The 11,132-nt window shown below is 49.9% G+C and overlaps 1 protein-coding gene across 2 annotated transcripts in view; it reads left to right on the top strand.

The window, feature by feature from the left end:
* The window catches only part of LOC144110957 (adenosine deaminase-like), a 26,815-nt gene extending 15,842 nt beyond the window's left edge, over nt 1–10,973 (top strand). Inside the window, exons 6-8 of one of the 2 annotated variants that reach the window (XM_077644031.1) lie at nt 713–957; nt 7,621–7,747; nt 9,343–10,973. In XM_077644031.1, coding sequence (XP_077500157.1) covers nt 713–957; nt 7,621–7,747; nt 9,343–9,444 — 474 coding nt within the window. In that variant the 3' untranslated portion in view covers nt 9,445–10,973. The remainder of the gene's footprint in view (nt 1–712; nt 958–7,620; nt 7,748–9,342) is intronic. The other variant, XM_077644032.1, reaches the window with a different exon arrangement.
* The last annotated feature ends 159 nt before the right edge of the window (nt 10,974–11,132 follow it).

Raw genomic sequence — 11,132 nt, 5'->3', positions numbered from 1 at the left:
GCCGTACAAGGCCTCCCTTTATCCCATTGAACGAAAGTTCCTCAATGGTGCACTAGTAGCGCATGCCCGGCTACCGACCCATTCTACCACGGTTTGATTCCGCTTGACCATCTTTTTTAAAGCTTTACTATGCCAGCCAGCGAGCCATATCGGCTCGTCGCGCACTTCAGCCGTGTGCCGTATGGCGTGGCCGACGAACGACCTGAGCCGCCGTTGCCTAGCAATGCCACAGCCGCGCTCCAACAGATGCCGCCGCCGTCGACGCCGCTCGCTCCACAAGATGTGCTCCGCAGGGGTAGAGAGAGAGGAGGTGGCAAAACGCCGAGGCGCCCGTGTGCTGTGCGCTGTCAGCGCACGTTAAAGATCCCCATGTGGTCGAAATTATTCCGGAGCCCTCCACTACGGCACCTCTTTCTTCCTTTCTTATTTCACTCCCTTTTTATCCCTTCCCTTACGGCACGGTTCAGGTGTCCAACGACATGTGAGACAGATACTGCGCCATTTCCTTTCCCCCAAAACCAATTATTATTATTAATTAACTAATCACTTTTTTGCGCAGCATCCTCACATCAACCTCTTTCGATTACAACCATTCGTTTGTCACTACCTCTTCTGAATTCCTCACAACTGCTGGGGGCACGTCTTGCGGAGACGACCTTGTCAACATAGCCTGCTTTCGCTTTAGTAACCATCCTCTCGGTTCACGACGCAGCGTGCTCTCTTTTGCGGCGTGCACCGTACCGTGCACGCGGCCGAGGCCGGACCCCCGGCCACCATGCTGCGAGCAGTGCGCCAGCTGCACGCCGAACGCATCGGACACGGGTACCGGGCCGTGGCTGAGGGCGGAGACGCGTATCGCACTGCGCTGGCGGCGGGCGTCCACTTTGAGTGCTGTCCGACCAGCAGCTACCTCACTGGTGGAGTGGATCGGGACACGAAGGAACACCCAATCCTCAGGTATGCGTTAGAGCTTTCCCGCAACGTCTTGTGAGTCGTGTTCAGAACTCTGGTTCGGGATAGTTGGTCTGTGTGAGCACCTTTACTGTGCGACGAAATGCATACGGGGACAAAACACACGAGTGAAATGAACTAGCTCTGACTACTGACTGTCCTTATTTGTTTGTTTCGTTTGTTTTTACTGTCTTAAAGACCACTTTCGGGGTATTACATAAGGGGTGGGATTACATATATCATAGGTGAAGATTACAATTTTTGAACATGAGAATGAACGGCCGTCGCAAACGTCGATCGGCAGGTGATGTCAACAATGCCGTGAGGAAGGCCGTTTCAATCGATAGCTGTTCGAGGAAAAAATGACCCAGAAAACGTAGCGGTTGTAATAAGTGGCCGAGAAACATGAAATAGATGCGCAATTAGGTTGGATGTGCGTGAGGGGGGTGTTATGTCTGGGGGTTGATTGTGCGAACTGTGAAATACCATATGGAACAAGCAAAGGCTAGCGATGAGACGACGAGTGCTGAGGTTCAAAAGCTCAGACAAGGTTTAATGGTATTGAAACACTGGTATTGAAACAGTATTCAGAGTGAATAAACGTTACAGCGCGATTCTGTAAATATTCTAGGGCGTTAGCTTCATAAGTTAATGTGGATATCAGATTGGAGACAAATATTCTTTCCTAGACCTGGTGAGCGATTTATAGGCGAGTGATTTCTCGTGCCACGTACAAGTTTATAAGAAGCTGTGATCGTCATGCACGTTACGGAACATAAGCAGTTTCGTAGTAACTTTTCTTGACACTTTTAAATCCTGTAGCACACAAGGTCTTCGACAGAACTTTTTGCAGGGGAGAGGCACCCGCTGCTTCCAGAGGGCCGGTGGGGATCGAAAAACACGAAGAGGGCACCATGTGATTGTGGTGATGAATTTTTATGGCGCAAGGGCATCTGAGGCCAAAGAGCGCCATGGCACAAGATATTTTCGATTTCTCAAGGTGGGGTCAAGGACCCATTTCCCAAGCATTTCACCGTAATCAAGTAGAACTTTTTGCTGGGCTAATTGGTGCATGTTACTAAGAAAAGAAGCGCCAACAGAGACAAGACAAGAGATAAGCGCTTGTCCGTGTCACTTCTTACGTCTTGTCCCTGTTGGCGCTTCTTTTCTTAGTATTTCACCGTAAATAAGCCGAGCACCAGACCAGGGGAAAGCTTGTACCCATTGTATCACCTATGCGTACCCGGTGGCATTGGGGATCGAACCCCGCACCTCCCGCATGCGAGGCGGATGCTCAACCATTCGGCCACCGCTGCGGTGAAGAGGGAACCATGTGTCTGAACTATACACATTAAGCAAAAATTAAAAACGGCAGATTGGTGCCGGGCCTAGAGTAGACACATTGGACTTTCCTCTCAATTTTTGGCTGCTACGCTTGCCTTCTCTTGGGTAACGGAGGGAATTCGAAGAAAAGGGAAACGTAGCAGGGGACTACAGAAAGTCAGTTAGGTGGGCGGATGAGATTAAGAAGTTTTCGGGGATACGGTGGCCGCAGCTGGCAAAGGAAAGGGTTAATTGGTGAGTCATGGGAGGGGCCTTTGCCCTGCAGTGGGTGTAGTCAGGCTAATGGTGATGATGGCCTACAATGCCCAGCACAGCCAGTCTTTTTTTCACTGCCATGACACACGACCAGCAAGGTTAATCATAGTGAGTAACGTGCAAACTTAGTTCGCAATCCTGAAGGGCATTTTGTGCGGATATGCGGCAATTGAATGTGCTGAATAAGCTGTGCAGCTTTTTGCTAGTGCATACAAAAAAAAAACGTGTCCGCAATTATATCGGGCCCACCCTAACCCTGACGCGGAATGACAGAAAGCTTAACTATAAACCATTTACAGCAACATGTACAAGTAACATAGGACGAGCACTCCCGGCCTCGGTGAACGATATTAGAAAAGAAGTTACGTGGAACTTCTCAGTGATTGAAGAGCGGCCGTGAAAACCGGCTCTCACAGTTTCTCATCCGCATAACCCAGTAGCCCTCTCAACTCGTGCGGCGTTTTCAGGGGAGCATTATAACGCCTCAGACATGGCTCATTTTCATGAGTGCGTTCGGCTATTGTAGTACACGGCACCACTGGCTATGTCCGCAAATACGGTTCAATATATACAGCCCAGACCATAAAAAATGAATCATATTAACAACAGGGGGTAACGCAAAATAGTTGATTTGGCGTGTATGTAACCCCTTTCATTTGGCTCTCAGAACTTTGGAGCTAGCTACGGACGAGAACTGTTGTAACGAGTGACAAAGTGACACACCCGGGCCGAGGGCGAACACAGGACTGCTTTATTTCTCAGACAACGAACTATATAAAGGCTGCTTGCCTGATGACGTCACACCAAAAAGAGCCAATCACGTTGGGCACGTGTCAGCCCAGCGCGTCATATCATTGGTCCCTTTCTTTTAAAGCTGCAGTCTTTCCAAGGGCCTCCGTTGTCGGGTAGACTTCCGCAAAACCGGTGGTGTTGTTGGACACTGAGCTGGATCGGCCGAAGGCGACGTCGAAGGTATTGGAACGGCGCCGCTGGGTTCCCAACTTCCCGGGCTGAGGCGCTCTCCTCGTGGCGATGCTTGTTCCCTGTTGTCCGGGCTAGGCTGGACTGGGTCGGGCGCTTCCGCCTTAGGAGCCACGGGCGACGTAGGCACCCGACGGCGAATTTGGTCCAAGTGACGCCGGGCTGGCCCACGTACGTGGAGCATCAACCGTGGGCGGCCGAGAACACTTGATCCTCTCCTGGGCAAAGTTGCGCACCCACACGGGTTCCCCGCACTGGAATATGGAAGGCTACGAAGAACTCAGAGGGAGGGATGGCACACATGCATCCAAGCGCGAACGGACGTGCTAGTGCAGCAGCATTTCTGACGAGGACTTGCCGCACGGTAATGGGGTACGCCGGTAGCCTAGCAGCACTCGCGCTTGTTTCATCTCGAGATCGCTCACCGCCGCGTGCTGAAGGAGGCCGTCGTTTAGGCCATTAGACAGCGGGCGGTACGGCGCGCTGCTCAGGAGAGTTATCTTGTTGTCAGTCATCAATTTAGCAAACTGGCAGACACGACTGTTTGCGGCAAGCCGAACCGTGCAAACAGTTCGCGAAGCCGCGAGATTGTGACTTGAGCGGTCGACGACCGGACCTGGACTGCCACAATCCATTTTGCATGCGAGTCGACCCCTATTAGCAACATGCGTCCGTCGATTGGTCCAGCGTAATCGATGTGAAGCCATGACCATCTGGTTCCTGTTTCCGGCCAACTGATAGGAGCCTCGCGATGTAACACTGCTTGCGCTTGTATACATGGGATGAAAGAGCAGTCAAGATGCTCTAATGCGAGTGTGTATTCTGGTTAGGTGACCGGCATCTCGAGCAGGCAAGGGCAAGCGACTGAGCGCGTATGCGTTGGTGTTTTGCTTCCAGGACCTATACTTAGTGCGGTACCGATATTGGCTTAGGAACAGAGCCCACCTCAGTGTACGGCCCGACGCCATTGGGGGCACAGGTCTATCTTCCCGTCCTAGCAGGCAGTCTCGAAACTTTTACTCCGAACACCGGCGCCAGAGCTTCCTTCCGGAGCTGTGAATAATTCTTTTGAGCGGATGTTAACTTGGGTGAACGAAAAGCAATGGGCTTACTCGTTTTGCCCATGTGGTGCGAGATAACAGCGCCTAGAACCGACGGTGACGCATCACATTCCAATCGCACTGGTTGGTAGGGGTTGAGATATCCCAGCACAAGCAAGCTCAGAAGACTTTAGCCTGGCGATATCAATTTACTTGCTTGGTACCCCACTGCCATTGTTCGTTTTCAATCAGTCGGTACAACGGGGCGCCCCAACAGTGTGCACATGTGCGGTAGGAACTGGTGGCAATACGACAGAAGACCCAAGAACGAGCGCAGTGCGCTTACATTTGTAGGCCGCGGCGAATCTCGTATCGCAGCTAGGTGCTTTTCATGTGGGTTCAAGCCGCCTTTGTCGATCCGATGACGCAAGTAAACGATTGAGTCTTGACAGAACTGACATTTATCTGTACTCAGCTTGACACCATTGTCTCGTAACCTGCGCAGAACATCTCGGAGCACCGATTCGTTGCCACCTTCGCGTTCCACTATCAATACGTCGTCTGAGTATACATCTGCATGCCCGAAACGCCAGCCAGGACAGTTTCCATGCGCCGCTGAAAAATCGCGATGGCCGAGGCAATTCGAAAGGGAAGGCGGTCATAGCAGAATAACTCCTTGTGAGTAATTATAACAGCCAATTTAGTTGTCTCCTCATCCAATAGGAGTTGGTTATACGCATCCTCGAGATCCAGTGTAGTGAAAAAGGATCCGTCACGAAGGGATGCGAAAATGTTCTTGATATTTGGCAGCGGGTATTGCTCAGTTAAACAAGCAGCATTTATGGTAGTCTTGAAATCACCGCAGACGCGAAGAGACCCGTCGTTCTTCATGACCGGTACGTTCGGCGCTGCCCACCCAGAGTGCAATTGGTGACAGTATGCCTTCATTCACTAAACGGTCCAGCTCTGTTTCCACTTTGTCGCGAAGCGCGTTCGTCATTTGCCGTGCTTTGTGGAACTTAAGCTGCGCGTTTTCTCGTAGGTTGAATTTCACAAGGGGCCCCTGAATGCTTCCAATCCCTGGTTGAAAAACGACAGAAAAGTCGGTAACGAGGCTTACTAGAGCTGCTGGAGTGGGTTGCACCGTAGTGAAAAAACCAGCCGGCAGTTTTGCTTGGATTAAATCCCTTCCGCAAAGGCTGTGACCTGAGCAGCCTATAACAATGAGGACAGCAGGAGCAGTCTTCCCCGTGAATTGTGCTAGGAGGTGTAGTTCACGAAGAATGGGTAGCTCGCCCAGGTAGCAGCTCAGCTTTTGTGTGCACTTCGATAAACGGGGCCAGCTAAGGCGATGTACCTCTTGCGGAATGATACAAAACAGTGATCCCGTGTAAATGATCATACTGAGGGAAACACCGCCCCAGCAAATGAATCTTCGAAACAACGGCAGCAGTCGGCTTTTCCTGTGCTGCCTGATGAGCGAAGACTGTTGAAATATCGTCATCCTCCGTTTTAGGTGCCGCGCTGTCGGACTGAAAGACACACACGGCTGTGAGCGGCAATTTATTGCGAAATGGCCAGTCTGCCACAACGAAAGCACTGGTCTCTTTTATACGGGCATTTCTTTGCCTCATAATCGGTTTCCGCAGCGTGCGCAATCGGTACACCTTTGATTTTTAGCTTTGGTGCGGTTCTGATAGCGGAGAGACTGGCCACCTAAACTGCACACCGCTGCCTCGTTATCAGCCTGCGTCATGGCGCTCACTTCCCGTGCGGCTGCCTCTGCGGCCGTAGCATTAGTTTCGGCTTCGGCAAGCGTAGTGCAGTTTTTGCGAGCAGCGTCTGTTGCACAGCGCGTTCTCGGATGCCACAAACGATGTGGTCAAGGCTGGTGCCGAGGGTACTCTCATCAGCAAGTTTGCGGTGTTCAACAGCATATTCTCGGGCACATTGGCTTGCAGCCTGGTTTCTTTTAAACTTCTTGACACTGGCGGCAATACCGCTACACTTTGGCGCGCATTGGGCACTAAGGAACGTGACTGCATCCTTGTAGCTCAGCTGATTTACTTTTCGGGGAGCGCAGTATCCAGTAGGTGCACCTATCGTTTTCGTTGTCAGTGCAGAAACCAAGAAGGCCCTTTTCTTCTTCCCTGCCTTAACATTATTCGCTTCAAAGAAGGCTTCCAGGCGAGTCAAATAAATATCCCACTTGTCTTGGTTTTCGTCGAAACTTGGGGAGCCGAAGTTCGCTGACTGAGATGGACATGTCTGCTGACGCACCACAGCCGTGGCCGCCTCCAGTGCCTCGGGGACGTACCCCTCGTCGCCACTGTTGTAACGAGTGACAGTGTGGCAAAGCCGGGCCTAGGGCAAACGCAGGATTTCTTTATTTCGCAGACAAGGAACTGTATAAGGGCTGCTTGCCTGGTGACGTCACACAAAATAGCCAATCACGTTGGGCACTTGTCAACCCAGCGCATATCAAGAACACTGTATCTTCTCGGTATTCATCTACGGGGCAGAAACGTGGAGGCTAGCGAAAAGGGTTCAGCTTAAGTTAAGGACAGCACAGCGAGCCAAAGAAAGGAAAATATTAGGCATAACGTTAAGAGACCGGAAGCGGGCAGAGTGGGTGAGGGAACAAACGCATGTTAATGACATCCTAGTCGAAATCAAGAGGAAGAAATTGGCTTGGGATGGGCATGTGCTGCAAACGCACGATAACCGCTGGTCCTTAAGGGAAACGGAGTGGATTCCAAGAGAAGGCAAGCGTAGCCGGGGGCGGCAGAAGGTTAGGTAGGCGCAGCTGACAAATTACAAGGTTAATTTGGAGAGACAAGGGAGAGGCCTTTGCCCTGCAGTGGGTGTGGTCAGGCGTATGATGGTGATGAGTGAATGCGCGCCTTTCATATAATAACTCTTCCGAACCAGATATCGCCGCGCTTACGCTACGTATATCCTGGCCTAGCAGGGTTAGGCCATCATCAATTTTTTTAAAAGTAATTCTGACGCCTCTGCCCCGGGCGGGGCTCTTTGGCACTGACCGCAGGCTTCGGCGGGACGGAGCCAGCTTCTCGCTGAACACCGACAACCCGACCGTCACGCACACGAAGCTTGAGGACGAGTACCGGCTGGCTCTCGAGCTTGGCTTCACTCCCGAAGACCTGCTGCGATGCGTAAGGGTGCACTGCCTCAGCATTCCTCGCCCAAATTCATAATCACTTTACTAATTATACTGCAGTTACTAGTACTGTTACTGTTAATAATAAAGCCCTTAGGCAATCCTCGGTGGATCATTCGAGTGCGTTAGCAGCCATAACGAGGCTGACGAACTAAATTTCGTTATATCCGAAGTGGTACACTTAGGTTCTTTATATTCGAGGTTAACACACGATAGTTCGTTATATGCGAGGTGACATAGGTTATGTAGTTAATTATCTAGTTAAATGTCTAGTTACCTATATATTTAGTTTCTTGTTAGGTTACCAAGTTAAGTGACAGTTTATGTCCTGTAATTCGTACGTAATAGGGCGGGCAGGTTACCACCTGCTACACGCTATTGACAGAGGGCGGTCGCCATTCCCGCTTGCAGACCCTTTTAATGTTAACGCATTATATGTTAATAATCATCATATCACGCAAACACAAGTGTCAAAGAGGAGTGTCGGTATCTCACCAGTGCTCACTGCGGCTGCATAGTGAAATGATGAACTCGACTTTATTGGTATATAGAGAACATACATACAGTATGCCCGAAGTGTGAGAAACGCATTTTGCTACTTCCTCGCAGTCTAGTCTTTATTCATGCACAATTTTTGAGCTATTTTTGTGTATCCTGCCTTATTAACGTCTGCCTTGCGTTTTGCTCAACAGTTTGAGGAACACAGCAGGTGTACAGTGCGCTCAGGAATAAAAGATGAAGTCTAGGGTTCGACGGAATCCCGTCTGGCGGGGAAAATTCATACTGATGAAGAAAACATACACTCGCCAAGGTTCAAGGCGAGTGTATGTTTTCTTCATCAGTAGGAATAAAAGATGTCTGCGGAAAGCAGCTTTGTAGCATCATTGAGGTTTTAAACCGTCCAGTACTGCTGCCAGGCATCAAACTCTAACCTCAGACGAAAATTTAAAAGCGATGCTGGCATCGAGGCAGCGTAGCAGCGTTCAACTAGCGGCGAGAGTCAGAATCCGAACACGAGCGTGAAAAGTGCGGTGTGTGGCCTAAGGATACATTTCTGCCTCCACATCTGGTGGTATAGTTGTTTTATTTTAAAGACACGGTTCTTGCGTTTCTGCGCCTTGTGTTTTCACGGGACTGTAGCGCTGACGCGCAATCACGCTGCTTTAAAGTCCTACTGGTCTGGCTGGATGTCGCTTTGTTAGTTCCCGCTGAGCACAGTTCACGCTGTTCTACAGAGATGCAAACAAGCTTCCAAAGCCAAGCCATCACACAACGCGCTTTTATTCAGACGCTCTAAGCCGAGGGACATTTATTGCGATATGTCATCGCAGGGAAGTCTCTGCCTTCTCAGTATAGGAATCTGGTAGCTCGCGCAAAGATTAACCTCGCTGCAAATGACGGTGTTCCCGCACATTTGTCGGCACTTTTCAAAAGTCAATAGAGGTACGAAACGGTTGCATCAAGATAAACACGGTGATGCCGCCTGCGAGTAAAACGAGTTTACACTGTTGGTCTCCAGCCCTCACTCATTTCATGTCTTACTACCATTTTTGTGATTAATGGCTTCTGTTCTATTTCTCTTTCGCACAGAATCGCTCGGCCATATCAGCCTCCTTCCTTCCCGATGACGAAAAATGGGAACTGCTGCGCAAATACGACCGCCTCACCAGTGCGGAGACGGCGACCGAGTAGGGAAGAAGACGCTTCTTCTAACTCTCTCCGGATGAATTTCCAGACCTGGAAAGATGTGTTGACGATTTGCGTCGAAGGGATTGAACTCGAGAGAACTTCATTTTCTGAATGTATTCTAATAATGGGTCCCGTCATCATTATTATCCCGCTTAATATACATAAAAGCGGATTTTTTTTTTTACCCGAGGAACTCGCAGTAAAACGAAGCAATTCGTGTTTTGATTGGCGCGTGACATTCAGTGTGATTATCACAAATCAGCAGATCATGACTGGACATTCTGATGGGACATTGAAGGGACATAAAAATACGTTATACGCTACCTGGATAGACTACTCCTCTGGAACATCGCCAACGTTTTTCTTTTAGAAGCCCCATGGGGCCAAAATGCGTCTTCGGCCATACATATAATTCGCCCATTGTTTGTAGAGAAGTGACGTCACCAGACCTGAGCATTCCCACTGGCTGCAGGGAAGTCACCAGACGGGAGCATACACATTAGGGCCATTTTTTTTGCCTACACTAGCTATACTAGTGTAGCAAGTGTAGCATGGGTCCATTTTTTTTTACCACTGTAAAAAAAGTGAAGCTCTGGCTACCTACACGAACGTATTTCTTTTTTTACATAGTGTAGCACGATAACTGTACTTTCTCCACTGCTTTCTTTGGATGTGTAGGCGAGCAGACGAAGAAAGAAGGCGCGCGTGTCAAACGCACAACGGCGTTTTGTGACAACGATATATGAGACAGATACTGCGCCATTTCCTTTCCCCCAAAAAAACAATTATTATTATTATTATTATTTGTGACTGTAAATGTCGCGAACGGTTGCAGCGCTGCCTCGCAAGTCTGTGAAGTTCGTCCGCCTGGACGATGGCAGCGTTATGGCGGTGCACCCACGAGACGGACAGTGGTAACCTTACCTTCTACGAAGATAAAAACTGCTTACTCGTCTGAATGCGCGCATTTTAGTCTGCCGAACGCTACTTCGCATTTAAGTAAGCCGCGTCCGTTCCATTGTTATCGGCGCTGAGCGACCCACGTGAAAAAATATATTTTGCGTACACGGTCATCCACGTATCTGTGTATGTTAGTGCGCAGCTCCCTACGCTTACAGTATCGTCTTTCACGTCTCTGTGTCGGCGCCTCCAAGCGGTCGGTCAGGCCGCTGGCTGAGAGCCGATGAACAGCCATCGAAAGTCGCACCCCATATGCCGCGGAACGCCGGTTTCAACTCGTCGCAGAATGCTGTTCCCCTAGTCACGACAGAAGCATGGATGCTTTGTATTTCGCACGAGGAACCCGTCGTCGACCCTTCATCCGACGATGAAAATACTGTGCAAGAAATTTAGCGACAGCTGCGTGATACGCTCCATGCATCCGCAAAGCAGACGATACAAGTTTGTGTGCTGCGCTCCATTTGAGAGGAAACAAAGATGTCCTTTGCATTTCTCTACCGTAATAAACGCCACACAAAAACGTTTTGCAGTATATATTTGTTTGTTTTATCTTTTAATAAATTACGACTACTAAAAAATTCAGAGGTTGTCGTCTGCTCCCAAGGATGACGGCGCTCCGTGTCACGCTATTGGCTGACGCTCGTGCAGACGAGTGCAGCGCCTCACGTCATTGCTTTAGCCCCGTCCTCCGCTCGCCTAAGCGAGCTTGCACGAAGTGTAGCTCAGTAAAG

Source organism: Amblyomma americanum, chromosome 11 (genome assembly GCF_052857255.1).
Source record: "Amblyomma americanum isolate KBUSLIRL-KWMA chromosome 11, ASM5285725v1, whole genome shotgun sequence".
Taxonomy (NCBI): domain Eukaryota; kingdom Metazoa; phylum Arthropoda; class Arachnida; order Ixodida; family Ixodidae; genus Amblyomma; species Amblyomma americanum.
Note: the sequence above shows the minus strand (reverse complement) of the source record. Positions and strands in the feature narration are given on the sequence as shown.